A 15,867-nucleotide genomic window follows, 5' to 3' on the forward strand; every position below is an offset into this window, starting at 1 on the left:
TCGAACTTATTAAATTAATATCTGAAGACAATATCAAAGTTTTAAATAAATTATTTAACTTAATATATGAAACTGGCAGAATGCCAGCTGACTGGCTACACTCGACCTTCATAACACTCCCGAAGAAAACCAATGCAAAAACTTGTAACGAATACAGACTAATAAGTTTAATGAGCCACGCCCTAAAAATATTTTTAAAAGTAGTATTAACCAGAATACATCACAAAATTGATACAGAAATTAGTGACACACAATTCGGCTTTCGAAATGGTGTTGGTACCAGAGAAGCTCTAACTTCAATCCAGGTTTTAACTCAGAAATGTTTAGAAAGTAACCAAAATGTCTACATCTGCTTTATCGATTTTGAAAAGGCTTTCGACAACGTTAAACACGATACATTGATGCAATTAATAGATAAAACCGAAATAGATAGCAAGGATAAGAGAATTATAAAACATCTTTATTGGAATCAAACAGCAAATATAAAGTTAGATCATAGTAGTACAAACAACATACACATACTTAAAGGAGTCCGTCAAGGCTGTGTATTATCCCCGTCACTTTTTAACTTGTACTCAGAATACGCATTCAAAGAGGCATTCGATGGAGCAGAGGAAGGTATAAAAGTCAATGGCAGAATTATTAACAATCTAAGATTTGCCGATGATACAGCCATTTTGGCAAATAGCTCAAGAGATCTGCAAATACTAATCAATAAACTAAGTACCTCGCTAAAGAGCCTAGGATTGAAAATGAATGTTAAGAAGACAAAGTACATGGTAGTTTCGAAATTTCCTGATAGAGTAAGATCAACAAGCCTTAAAATTGAAGATCAAACAATAGAAAAAGTTAAGCAATATAGATATCTAGGAGCGTGGTTCAATGAGAAATGGGACCCAGATCAGGAAATTAAAACAAGAATAGAAATCGCAAGGAACACGTTTGTGTCAATGAAATCGCTATTCAACAATAGAAGCATAAATATCAAACTGAGGTGGAGACTCGTCAAATGCTATGTTATATCTACCCTGTTATATGGCATGGAGGCATGGACACTGAATAAATACACAACAGATAGACTTGCTGCCTTCGAGATGTGGCTCTACCGAAGGATGTTAAAAATATCATGGACCGAACACGTTACGAACAAAGAAGTTTTGCGTAGAATGAAGAAGTCTCCAGAAATACTCAACATCATTAAGAGACGAAAAACAGCATACCTGGGTCACATATACAGAAACAAGAAATACAACTTATTACAGACAATTATCGAAGGAAAATTCAAGGGAAGAAGAGGGAGAGGTAGACCTAGATATAAATGGATAGATAACATTAAAGACTGGACGCATACGAAAGACGCAGCCACCCTCACGATGTTGGCAAAGACCAGAAAGCTTAATGCCATGCTGACCGCCGACGCCCATTAGATGGACATGGCACCAGAAGAAGAAGAAGTGTAAGGCCTGAGTGGACGCTCGGAGTGGAGCGTTCGGCGGGGCGTGAAGCGAAGCGACCGAGCGTGCGTCCACCCTATGCAGCGTCGACTCAGGATACTTGTATGAGCTTCACTTGTTTGACATGCACGCCGCACGCCCCGCCACGCTGCACGCCCAATATGGGCGTGCACTCAGGACTTAATGCTACAGTAGTGCGCTTTCCAGATTTATATTAAAATTATAATGTTTTTATGAATTCAATTTAATGAATTCAATTAATGTTTTTAAGTGTAGCTAACTAGTAGCTACACTTAAAAACATGAATTGAATCCACACAAATATAGTTTGCATAACTTCGTAACTTATTAAGAAACTAATTAGTCTGAAAAGTGTAGAACTGGGTTAAAGTTAGATGTTCAGCAGTACATGTATCTGAACGCAATCATTTCAGTATTTTTGGTACGGTCGTATTTTTCTCAAGTAAATCACCGAAAAGTAAACGTTCTGTAGTATGAATTAGAGTCTACATTTCGCAAAAAAGTAAAGCAGGAACATTTGATTCGGAAAGTTAACATAGATTCTCATTGCATGCTTTCTCAGTCCCAATAATGACTTATATCACACAACTGTGTTATTATAAATAGAGTTCTATGGCTTTGAAAATAAAGGAGAAATTTATAGTAAATGTAATATTTATGAGGATCATGTAAATGTGTTACTGTAATTTATGCGAGCCAAGTTAAATTTTAAAATGGCGGCTGCTTTTAGCGCTGCAAGCCAAGTGTTTGTGTTTGTGCTCGTTGTATGGTTGAGAAACGTTCATTTACATATTCCAGGATGTATATATACTGCCTGAAAAATCGCAATAAGTACCTTTAATGGTTTGTGTTAAACATAAGATATTTTGTTACAATTTCATGCTTTTTTCCTACACCCTAACTCATACGAATATAAAAAAAAAACCTATAAAAATCAACCTGTGGCAGGTTAAATTAAAATCATTTTTTTTCTCTAACAGAAACCGGTAGCTTCTCAGTGTTATAAAATAGTACATTTCGTTATGAGTGCGAGAACTATGTGATTACTGACAAGAATGACATTCTCGCACGTGTGACGAACGACGTTTTTTAATACAGTTGCGAAAAAACACTACTACAACCACAGAATATATAATAGTACAAGTACAGAAGGCCCACTGCTTTGATGTTTACGACATGCCGCCTTTTTAAATGCCTACAAAACTCTTACAAAGAAATGAGCCGCACGTGCGCGGCGCCCGGCGATAGGATTGCCTATGGACTAAAACGCATTAATACTCAGATAAAATGTTATTCTATTATATTCAAGTCTTGGTTACTTTCTAGGTATATATATAGTATTTATTTATTTTTGTTTGAGTTCCAACATCACAAGCCTTATTGAATCTTTTTGGGGGAGTTAATCAGTAGTAGACCTGTTTAAAAATGTCCTATGGTATTTATTTTATTCATGATATCTATTTAACTAAGTATTATTAGCCATTCCACATGCGGACATCGCATATGAACCTTAAAAAAAACTCGCGACGTAAAGCAACATTACAAAGTGCGAACGTGCGTTCCGTGAGCACACGCGCCACCCCTGATTAGGCCGCGAACTCGCGGCCGCCGGCATGTACTTGTAGCGCGGCGATAGAATCGCGGAGTGAGCCGCTCCTGCTACAACGAAATAAAACAATAAATAATCCGAACTCCCAATTTTCGCATTGACATTGGCGCATTTTTTGATAATTCAAGCTTTGAAGCTTTTAAACTTGCGTTCATATTTTCGATTTTGCTATCCATCCAACACAATTTATTTATTCCATTGTGTGCCATAAAAAACATAAACATTTACGATTTGGGACGATTGTTTAATATATACCTACATTTTAATTCAATCCACCATTTATGCCTCGAAGTATTGCAAATAACATAAAATAATTATGACAAATCGCTTAACATATTAAGGTTTTTGAACGTGCTTGTTGGAGTTGGTAACATTGGTAAGGTTCTGTTTACACGACTCATTATAAGCCACTTTTTCAAATTATAAACCATTTTATAAATTATGTTTAGTATGACTAAAAATAAACAATTACATATGAAATATCAATGTTTTAAACATTAATCACTTAATAGTATGTTTATAGTTTTATTCCGTCTTAGTAAAATATACTAAAATATTAAAACAGCTCGTTAATTAGTCGTAAAATGGAACGCATACTTTATAAGCACGAGTGCGAAAAAGACAACTTCTCGCACGCTAAACAGCCAAAAAAACGGGCACTTTTTGAGCAACTGTAATAAAAAATATATTAAAAAGAAAATAAAAAATAAGTAGCAGTGTAATTATCATGCCAAGTTGTAGCGAAAGTTCGAGACGCATCAGACGCAACATCCTATACCATGTTGAATTGCACGGTTTGATATTGATGTGAAACCATAGGCACAGTATAATAAAGAATACTATCGATATCGTACAGTATGACCACTCCCGCTTCCCGCTGAAAGTGACGCCCACCCCCGCTCGGTTACCTCACAGTTACCGCCTGTCAAAAACGCGAACAGTCGACCTGTCATATCTCACTCATAAAGGTAAAATACGCGTTCACCTGCACGAGCTTAGAATGTGTGCTAGGAACGCGTCTCTTTCATATACTTATATTTATTTTATCGCCAGTGTCCGAGATGTGCCATAGGTGTCATTAGACGTTTTGCATCTTCTTCTGCGTCTTATTTTAAGTGTACGGCATGAGTGCACGCTCATATTGGGCGTGCAGTGGGGCGTGCGTGCGGTGTGCATGTTAAACAATTGATACTCATACAAGTGTCCTGAGTCGAATCTGCATAGAATGTATGAGTATTGACCAGTCTTGCCTCTCTCTGTGCTCCGAGCTGCCTTCGCAAGCGTACTTGTGTGTGAGCGAGAGAGAGAGCTCTGTCTCACTCTAACACTGACCAGTCTTGCCTCTCCTGGGGGAGTGTACCGGCGTGCTGCGCTCCGAGCTGCCGTCGCCAGCGTACTGCTGTGTGAGCGAGAGAGAGAGCTCTGTCTCACTCTAACACTGACCAGTCTTGCCTCTCCTGGGGGAGTGGGCCGGCGTGCTGTGCTCCGAGCTGGCGTCGCAAGCGTACTGCTGTGTGAGCGAGAGAGAGAGCCCTGTCTCACTCTAACACTGACCAGTCTTGCCTCTCCTGGGGGAGTGGGCCGGCGTGCTGTGTTCCGAACTGCCGTCGCCAGCGTACTGCTGTGTGAGCGAGAGAGAGAGAGAGCTCTGTCTCACTCTACCACTGACCAGTCTTGCCTCTCCTGGGGGAGTGGGCCGGCGTGCTGTGCTCCGAGCTGCCGTCGCCAGCGTACTGCTGTGTGAGCGAGAGAGAGCTCTGTCGCACTCTAACCATGACCAGTCTTGCCTCTCCTGGGGGAGTGTGCCGGCGTGCTGTGCTCCGAGCTACCGTCGCCAGCGTACTGCTGTGTGAGCGAGAGAGAGAGCTGTGTGAGCGAGAGAGAGAGCTCTGTCTCACTCTAACACTGACCAGTCTTGCCTCTCCTGGGGGAGTGGGCCGGCGTGCTGTGCTCCGAGCTGCCGTCGCCAGCGTACTCGGTGCCGCTGCTGTCGGGCCCGGGCGCCAGCGAGAACGCCGTGCCGGCCGGACACCGCTCTCTGCTTCTGCTGCGCTGCCATCGGCTCTAGAACAAAATAAACAACATTTAGAACACTTAAACAACAAAATTTTAACATGGATGTGTCACAAAAATGTATAAGTCATTTTCCTGTCATTAAAAAGGTTTCCACTCAGCTCGGTGTCAAGACACCTTTTATTCCAAAATTAATGTTGCTATCAAGAATCTTTGTGAGGCAGAGTAAATTAAAGTATAATATCCTGACGAGTTGCAAATCGATCATCGCGGCACGGCGTATTGTAATTATCTCTTTCTAATGTTCTTTTTAGGGTTCCGTACCTCAAAGAGGAAAAACGGAACCCTTATAGGATCACTCGCGTGTCTGTCTGTCCCTCTGTCACAGCCGATTTCTCCGAAACTACTAGACCGATTTACTTGAAATTTGGCACACGTATGTAAACAAGTGGCCCAAAGACGGACATGTAATATAATTAAATGAAATTAAACGAAATTTAATCATAGGGGCCACTTTTGGGGGTAAAATTGACAATTAAAAATCAAAGTTATTAGAACTATATTGTGTTACATATCAAATGAAAGAGCATTTTATAAGCATCTCAAATATATTTTTTTTATAGTTTTTATTTTGGTAATTTAGAAGTAATTTAAGAAAATAAGCAAAAATTTACCATTCCCCCCTTATCTCCGAAACTACTTAGCGGAAAATTTTCAAAAAAATACACGAGATAGCCCTCTACCTGTAGATTACAGGAAAACCTATTAGAAATCTACAGTCAAGCGTAAGTCGGACTTAAGAGAAAAAACTCAAATTGAGATTTTTCACTCACTGCCGCTGCAAGTACTTACTAAATGTTTTGAAATTTTGTGAGCGCCATGGACAGGTAGAAAGAAATTCATTTCTGTTTAGAAATTGTTAAAAATTTTAAGCATTTGCCAAAATGACTTAAGTTCCTACTAAAAAAGAGGCGCTTACGACTGTTTAGAACTGCACTGACCATAATATTGCCCTAATAGGTCCAAAAAATGGTGTATATATACGAAAACAAAAAAATTGTGCCACCGACAACCAAAATCTGAAGTCTATTTGCTCTATCTCTTATAGTTTCCAAAATATACGCAAAATCTTTAAAGTACAAATCTAGTGTAGTCAGGCGCTCATGACCTTTTTGTATGGAAATGGCGAAATCCGACTCGCACTTTACCGATTTTCATAGAAAGTTGTGTTTTATTATAGTTTTGAAGGAGGTTTCTTGTTTCTAACCACCAACGCAAAAATATTATAATAATAATAGGTTTGACGCTTGACATGTCTGTCTGGCATCATAGCTCCCGAACGAATCAATCGATTTTGATTTAGTTTTTAATGTTTAAGGTGAATTCGTCGAGAGTTTTTTTTTGTACCACGTAGGTGGCAAACATGCATACGGTCCGCCTGATTGAAAGCGGTGACTGTTACATATGGACGCCTGCCACTCAAGGAGTGGCACATGTGCGTTGCCGACTCGACTCATTAGAAACTTGTACAAACCTGTACTTAGAAGGGGCCTGGGTGCCGACGACTGAAGGAAGGAGGGGGAAGGAAGGAAGGAGTACCGCACCCTCGTTGAGCTCTGGCTGCCTTACTCATCGGCAGGAACACAACAATGAGTAAAGTCTAGTGCTACTTGATTGCGGTCTTTTGTAAAGCGGAGGTATTAGACTCTGCTCTACCTTAGAGTATATTCAATTTAGTATTAGAGTTATCAGTCAATCTATTATTAGTTTCGACAACTTTTCATGTGACTTTCCATGCCTAAAGGTTCGCACAAGTCTCAAGTCGCGTAAATTACTTAGTAAATTTTGCCGAGAGACGGCGCTAAATACAATAATACTCATTAGAGTACCTATACTTCTAGTCAAAGACATATATAACTCCGTATAGACAGATAAAGTCTAAGAATAAAACGTACTTACCTCAGTACCACACAGAAGAAGGGCTCAGCTAGATGGCGCTAATATTAATATTAACACGCTTTTATTAGGTCGTCGTGTATGTAACTAACTATGTAATGGAATCTACGGAGGCTAATTTAACCATCTTCCAAGGATCGTAGCGTAATGATAATTGGCAGCTGTATGTAGTTCTGATGACAGTACAATAATATGGTACTGTTGAACTGATCTGATGATGGAGCCGGAAGATATGAACTGGAACTACATGATGGAACATCGTATCATAGCTGTTTTTGGGTTTCTTAGAAAAGTCTTGTAATGAACTTTGACTACGATTAGGTTTCAAGGTCTGATGATGGAGCCGGAAGATATGAACTGGAACTACATGATGAAACATCGTATCATAGCAGTTTTTGGGTTTCTTAGAAAAGTCTTGAAATGAACTTTGACTACGATAAGGTTTCAAGGTCTGATGATGAAGCCGGAAGATATGAACTGGAACTACATGATGTAACATCGTATCATAGCTGTTTTTGCGTTTCTTAGAAAAGTCTTGTAATGAACTTTGACTACGATTAGGTTTCAAGGTCTGATGATGGAGCCGGAAGATATGAACTGGAACTACATGATAGAACATCGTATCATAGTAGTTTTTGGGTTTCTTAGAAAAGTCTTGTAATGAACTTTGACTACGATTAGGTTTCAAGGTCTGATGATGGAGCCGGAAGATATGAACTGGAACTACTAAAAAGATCAAAGTAGTATTTAAAATAAGTTGGGATAGGGTTTTCTTGAGACCCTTAAGAGCAAATAAAGGGGGCTCAGGGGCGATCGAAGCCCCCCACAAAAAAGACAGATCAACGTAGTATTTAAAATAAGTTGGGTTAAGGTTTTCTTGTGACCCTCCAGAGGAAATAAAGGGGGGGCTCGGGGGGCGAAGCCCCCCGCAAAAAAGAAAGATCAACGTAGTATTTAAAATAAGTTGGGTTAGGGTTTTCTTGTGACCGTTTAGAGTAAATAAAGGGGGGGGCTCGGGGGGCGAAGCCCCCCGCATAAAAGAAAGATCAACGTAGTATTAAAAATAAGTTGGGATAGGGTTTTCTTGAGACCCTTAAGAGCATATAAAGGAGGGCTCGGAGTAAATGATCTTTATTACTAGATTCACCTACTTTTATCAATTTTAAAGCACTAGTGGATAAAATGCGTTTTTACCCGCTGGTATTAAAGGACAAAACACGTGTTTCCGAGCTAGTGAGGGGAAAAATTCAATGTTGGCTGCTCGCGTGCGGTCCGTTTGTTATGTAGGTAAGAATTTAGAATGGCGTCATTTTGTGAACATCAAAGGAGTGAGCCTTCTGTACTTGTACTATTATACATATATTCTGTGACAAAACTAACAACATGTGTTCCAATTACAACATTCGAAATGCCGGAAAGTTAGTAGGTATCGACCGTAAATTGGCGAAATCCAATTTACGGTCAAATTAACACATGTGATGGACCCTGCCGTCTATAATAAATTGCCGCAATATGTGGTTGAAGCGCCTAAGTGTGTCGAACTTTAAGTACCTATCGCTTAAAAAATTGGCTGGTCGAGCACCCGTTCTACACTTATGACAATTTTTTTATTACCTAATTAGAAAAATATTTTTGTGCATTTTTTATGTGAATATTGCCTAACTTTTTGTAATTTCAATCTTCTGTCTATTTATTCTCTAAGTATTATTGTTGTATGAATATTATTTTTTTAAATCAAATCTTGACGTGTAAAATGGCGTTGAATGAATAAATGAATATGAGTATGAGTAGTATGATTATTTTAACCATTGAAAGTTTGTACGGAACCCTCGGTGGGCGAGTCCGACTCGCACTTGGCCGGTTTATTTTTAACCACATAGTGACAAACAAGCATACAGCCCACCTGATAATAGCGCTTTGTTCACATTTGAGGAATCTGTACACTCCTTTTTTGAAGAACACCCTCGGGAAAACTTTAGAATAGCTCATTCCACAGCCGCAGCGTTCGCGAGACGAAATAGCTTTTAAACCACACAGTGTGGGACTATGTAGGCTTCAGGGTGGTAATAATAATAATTAAGTCCATGGGTATATATCTACTCTTCTCCACTTCTCTACATAGTAAATAGTTTGAACGCATTAGCAGCATTATTCTAAAAGCGTTGTTTTACAAACAAAATACACATTCATATACCCGTACAGGTCCGTTTTCTAAAAGGATAGGCAGACTACTGAAATTATATTGTAAATTAAGTAAAAATTGAGAGCTTTTGAAAGAATGGTTTATTTATTAGAAATTCATTTCTACATAAATTAACAAAGGACGTCAAGTACCCCAAGTAATGAAGTGAAATTCAGTCTCCTTAAAACAACACTCAACAAGATTCAACATTTTCATTAAGATGCAAAATTGTGACAGACAAGCTCCGTAAGTAGCTGATAAAGTTAAAACTTCACTCAAACTTTAACTACCTTATTCATAAACATACACTAAATTTATCAAGCCGAAAAAGTTCGTTTCTCCCTTTCTATCACACCAATACGTCGGAAAGGGACAAACGAATTTTATCGACTTGATAACTTTAGTGAACGTTTATGAATAAAGAGGTAAAACATTTACTGAAAGTCAGAGAGAAGTTTTAAGATCTTCATTCATTTTATCATGATGAATGGACGTATGCGAATGGTTTCAAGCTTTTATACCCAGCGGTGGCAAAGCCAAATGGATAATGATGGGCCTATGAGAACATTCTCGTTTCTGAGAAATTATTTCCGAAGATATTTCCAGAAAATTTACAACTTTCTCGGGAACATTCTCTCTGATTAGCAAACATTTGTGAACTATCTTATTTTATTTAATGGAAATTTTCGTAATACATTTTTTTATGGGATAGGAGGCAAACGAGCAGACAGGTCGCCTGATGGTAAGTGAAAAATATTATTTTCTTTTCGATATACGTAATTTGCTACAAATAACGTGTTTGGCTAATTTTGTGAGGTTTTACTGCCGGTCTTTAATTAATTAGATAATATAATGAGCCATGTGACGAAGCATTTAAGCGCAAATTGAGAAACCTTTTGTTAGATAACCCCATGTACTCTGTAAATGAGTACATGGATTTGAATTTTTAATGACCGATGATATAATTATACCTATATTTCTCTGTTATATAATATTTTCTTGCTTCGTGATAATTTCATGATATTGTAACTTAATTTATTAATTTTATTTAGCTTGGCATGTGTATTTTCTTTCTTTGTAAATGACGATCCTCATTTGGGAGACACAATTATTTTTATTTGGAATTTATTATGTAATTTTTGACGATCATGATGAGAAGATAAACATAATTTTGACATGTAGCAAATTTATAGTGTAATTTTTATCATGAAATAAAGAAATCTAATCTAATCTAATCTAATAATTAATACATATAACCATGAACATTACAAAGTACCTATTGGTATTGAAGTTTCTATGGTGTTTGTTTTTATTTCCTAGACTAAGGGCCACTTGCACCAACGAAAATGGAGGTGTAACCCGAAGGTTATACCATTTTATATGGAATTTGACAGTTGACAGCCCACCCTGAGTTAAGTGGTTGGTGCAAGTGGATCTAAGCGATTAAACAGGAGCGACAAAAAGGTTTTAGATACCAGGCTCCGTAGCCGAATGGCATTTCTACGACGCGAAACGAAAATGAAACGCCGCGAAAGGTAGTCTGGCTCGTCGCGCCAATACGCAAGAGCGATAGAGATAGATATCTACGTGCGTTTCGTTTCGTGAGCGTTTGTGCCATTCGGCTACGTACCCAGAGAATATTTCCAGAAACCGAGAACCTTTCCGATAGACTCTCTGTTCTCGAGAAACGGTACATCGCTAAATGGAATAGATACTATACTCGTAGCATGAATCTCTTCTATTGTTATGCACGCATAAAGTGCACTTACTTACATAATACATTTCTAACCTCCCATGCCTACACTTTGTTGGGCGTATCTATACCACAGTATAATAAAGAGTACTATCGTACAGTATGGCCACTCCCGCTCCCCGCTGAAAGTGACGCCCACCCCCTCTCGGTTACCTAACAGTTACCGCCTGTCAAAAGCGCAAACAGTCGACCTTCACTCATAAAAGCATAGTACGCGTTCACCTACACGAACTTAGACTGTGTGCTAGGAACGCGCCTCTTTCATATGTTTTATCGCCAGTGTCCGAGGTGTGCCTATACTATGACTTCTAGGTATTTTGCTTGGTTTTATGTCTAAGCAGTATTATTTTTATTAATATTCAAGAAAAAGGTCTCTGTGTAACGACTGTAACGGGTTTTTAGAACCATAATTCAATTAATTAATATTATAAACTCGTGTTTTTATTTTGTGTTTTTTGGACCGGAAAAACGAAATTCGTACGTTCACTATCGTGTTTACTAGTTCAATCAGAGTTTGCTAGTTTTTTTATTTATTTCCAGTTTGTCCCTAGACTTGGCTGGCACACTACGTGCCCAGACTTCATCGAGCTTTAATGACGGTATTCAATCTAGTGCTGGAAAAACCTGTTTCTTTTTTCAGTTTCCAGTTCACAGGCGTTTTATTTATCTTGCAATGTACCTACTTATTTATGTTTGTAAGCTCACACAGGCAAATGATATCAAAATCACACGGGACTATCCTTATCATAATGTGGTACGCGATAGAATATTGTCATCACAGAACTAGATTTAGATAGAAGAAACAAGTTCATTTATTTGTATAGGAGCCGAGCGTGACAGATTTTGTACTGAAGTTGTTACTTTGCCTGTGATTTTAAGAGCGCTATGACAAAAAAAGGCGATATATTGTAAAATGCACAATATTTATCGACAAAATTGTACACTTTACTCATACTAAAAGACAGTGAAAGTACTTGTTTCAGTTAGAACATCTTATTAACTGTCGGTTAAATAAAAAACATATGAAAAAAAAAGCTTTTTCAATTAGTAATGATTGTTTTTCTGATGCTCGTTTAGGAAAAACCGCGTGAAGCACAGAATTCGGAGCTCTTATTATGTACAATTTGATAAGATCACTCTCATAAATGAGGTAAATTTAAGTTCCAAATATCTTGTACTTAAGGCCCATTAAACAATATTTATCATTTAATCCTTTGAAATTGAGAAATTGAAAGTAAAACGAACTCAATTATGTCTTGAAAATACATCGAAACAAGTGATCATTTCTCCGAAAATCTACATGTTATCGAAGTTATTTTAGTATATAAATAATCTGCACAATGTGCTTAAACTGCTGTTATCCATTTGTCGTTATAATATTTTATCATGATTTTTTGCCAATTTTTTGAAAACTAGCCTTCCTGTCGCTATTTTACCGGCGACGGACGCCTGCGATTTCAGTTCAGTGCCGCGCCGGAGCTCGAGCAGGTAAGACGTATGTCGCTTTGGTCTCCGATTTTTCATCGCAAACGTCGAGAATATTTATTGTTGTGTGGGTCGGACGCCTTGTGTCTACACGGGCTATCCTCGCATTGTGTGTGTGTAAACAGCGACCAACGATTTTGATCCTAGATCCGTAAATATTTGCTTTTGTAATACTTTGTTATGTTTGAATGTTAAAGTATTACAACGTTGTGATGATAAAAATGTGAAAATTACAATACGGTCAAGATGATAAGACACATCAAGATGGTACTCGGGATCTGATGATGGAGCCAGAAGGTGGTCACCAGTACCAGTGAACCATGTAAGTAAACGACTTCGTGTTTAGGCTCGTTGGGTTCGTCTCAACAAGACCTTTGACAAGAGGTGGTACTCAGGGTCTGATGATGGAGCCAGATGGTGGTCACCAGTACCAATGAACCATATAACTAAACCCAGAGATGGGGAAATCGTAATCGATTCCGGATTACACGATTACTTGATTTTACTTTGTAATCTGACACTACTGGGTGTCAGATTACTTGTAATGTAATCAAGTGAAACGGTAAATTACCATTACATGTAAAGGAATCACTAATCATCTATCTATACAATCATTACTATTACCAATAACTCGGAATCATAGTCGATTCAAAATAACTGAAATTATTGACTTGATTACTTTCAGATTACGAATATGTAGTACCTCAGATTGCCGACTGTCACTTTGACACAAAAGTCATCATGGGTGTCGTAAAATAGGTTTTAGGGGGTGCTGATTCCAAAATTAATGACCAATGTGGAATCTGACATTGCTGACTGTCACTTTGACACAAAAGTCGTCATGGGTGTCGTAAAATAGGTTTTAGGGGTGCTGATTCCAAAATTAATGACCAATGTTCAATCTGACATTGCTGACTGTCACTCTGACACAAAAGTCGTCATGGGTGTCGTAAAATAGGTTTTAGGGGTGCTGATTACAAAATGAATGACCAATTTGGAATCTGACAGTGCTGACTGTCACTTTGACACAAAAGTCGTCATGGGTGTCGTAAAATAGGTTTTAGGGGGTGCTGATTCCAAAATTAATGACCAATGTGGAATCTGACATTGCTGACTGTCACTTTGACACAAAAGTCGTCATGGGTGTCGTAAAATAGGTTTTAGGAGGTGCTGATTCCAAAATTAATGACCAATGTTCAATCTGACATTGCTGATTGTCACTGACACAAAAGTCGTCATGGGTGTCGTAAAATAGGTTTTAGGGGGTGCTGATTCCAAAATTAATGACCAATTTGGAATCTGACATTGCTGACTGTCACTTTGACACAAAAGTCGTCATGGGTGTCGTAAAATAGGTTTTAGGGGGTGCTGATTCCAAAATTAATGACCAATGTGGAATCTGACATTGCTGACTGTCACTTTGACACAAAAGTCGTCATGGGTGTCGTAAAATAGGTTTTAGGTGGTGCTGATTCCAAAATTAATGACCAATGTTCAATCTGACATTGCTGACTGTCACTCTGACACAAAAGTCGTCATGGGTGTCGTAAAATAGGTTTTAGGGGGTGCTGATTCCAAAATTAATGACCAATGTTCAATCTGACATTTCTGACTGTCACTTTGACACAAAAGTCGTCATGGGTGTCGTAAAATAGGTTTTAGGGGGTGCTGATTCCAAAATTAGTGACCAATTTGGAATCTGACATTGCTGACTGTCACTTTGACACAAAAGTCGTCATGGGTGTCGTCAAATAGGTATCCGGAGGTGTTTGAAAACTAATGACCAATTTGGAATCTGACACTGTTGACTGTCACTTTGACACAAAAGTGATCATGGGTGTCTTCAAATAGGTTTTCATGGGTACTGATCTCAATATTAATGATCAATTTGGAATCTGACATTGCTGACTGTCACTTTGACATAAAAGTCGTTATGGGTGTCGTCAAATAGGTTTCCAGGGGTACTGTGCAATGTCAGGTTCCAAATCGGTCATAACTTTTTAAATCATTTCATTAATTTTGGAATCTGTACCCCCTAAAAACTATTTGACTACACCCATGATTCCTTTTGTGTCAAAATGACAATTAGCACTGTGAGATTCCAAAATAGTCGTTAATTTTGGAATCAGCACCCCCGGAAACCTTTTTGACGACACCCATGACGACTTTTGTGTCAAAGTGACAGTCAGCAATGTCAAGATTCCAAATCGGTCATTAATTTTCAAATCAGCACCTCCGGAAACCTATTTGACGACACCCATGATGACTTTTGTGTCAAAGTGACAGTCAGCAATGTTAGATTCCACATTAGTCATTATTTTTGGAATCAGCACCCCCTAAAACCTATTTTACGACACCCATGATGACTTTTGTGTCAAAGTGGCAGTCAGCAATGTTAGATTCCACATTGGTCATTATTTTTGGAATCAGCACCCCCTAAAACCAATTTTACGACACGCATGACGACTTTTGTGTCAAAGTGACAGTCAGCAATGTCAGATTCCACATTGTTCATTAATTTTGGAATCAGCACCCCCGCAAACCTATTTGACGACACCCATGACGACTTTTGTGTCAAAGTGACAGTCAGCAATGTCAGATTCCACATTGGTCATTAATTTTGGAATCAGCACCCCCTAAAACCAATTTTACGACACCCATGACGACTTTTGTGTCAAAGTGACAGTCAGCAATGTCAGATTCCACATTGTTCATTAATTTTGGAATCAGCACCCCTAAAACCTATTTTACGACACCCATGACGACTTTTGTGTCAAAGTGACAGTCAGCAATGTCAGATTCCACATTGTTCATTAATTTTGGAATCAGCACCCCCAAACCTATTTGACGACACCCATGACGACTTTTGTGTCAAAGTGACAGTCAGCAATGTCAGATTCCACATTGGTCATTAATTTTGGAATCAGCACCCCCTAAAACCAATTTTACGACACCCATGACGACTTTTGTGTCAAAGTGACAGTCAGCAATGTCAGATTCCACATTGTTCATTAATTTTGGAATCAGCACCCCCGCAAACCTATTTGACGACACCCATGACGACTTTTGTGTCAAAGTGACAGTCAGCAATGTCAGATTCCACATTGGTCATTAATTTTGGAATCAGCACCCCCTAAAACCTATTTTACGACACCCATGATGACTTTTGTGTCAAAGTGACATTCAGCAATGTCAGATTCCAAATCGGTCATTAATTTTTAAATCAGCACACCCGAAAACCTATACTCGTGGTATATGCACTTGAAATGTGAAAGTGAAAATGCTAGAATGACATGTAAACCACGAAGTTGTATAGTCATATTGTTCATTGGTATTGGTGACCACCATCTGGCTCCATCATCAGACCCTGAGCACCACCTTGAAGTAATTAGAAT

General features: G+C 38.6%; 1 protein-coding gene across 1 annotated transcript in view; it reads right to left on the reverse strand.

The window, feature by feature from the left end:
- Positions 1-4,741: 4,741 nt before the first annotated feature.
- The window catches only part of LOC125239236 (multiple C2 and transmembrane domain-containing protein-like), a 48,689-nt gene continuing 37,563 nt past the window's right edge, over positions 4,742-15,867 (reverse strand). The window contains exons 3-4 of the mRNA XM_048146772.1: positions 4,994-5,147; positions 4,742-4,875 (exon numbers count right to left, since the gene is read on the reverse strand). Of these exons, the coding sequence (XP_048002729.1) occupies positions 4,742-4,875; positions 4,994-5,147 (288 nt within the window). The remainder of the gene's footprint in view (positions 4,876-4,993; positions 5,148-15,867) is intronic.

The sequence above is a fragment of the Leguminivora glycinivorella genome, chromosome 2 (assembly GCF_023078275.1).
Source record: "Leguminivora glycinivorella isolate SPB_JAAS2020 chromosome 2, LegGlyc_1.1, whole genome shotgun sequence".
Lineage (NCBI taxonomy): Eukaryota > Metazoa > Arthropoda > Insecta > Lepidoptera > Tortricidae > Leguminivora > Leguminivora glycinivorella.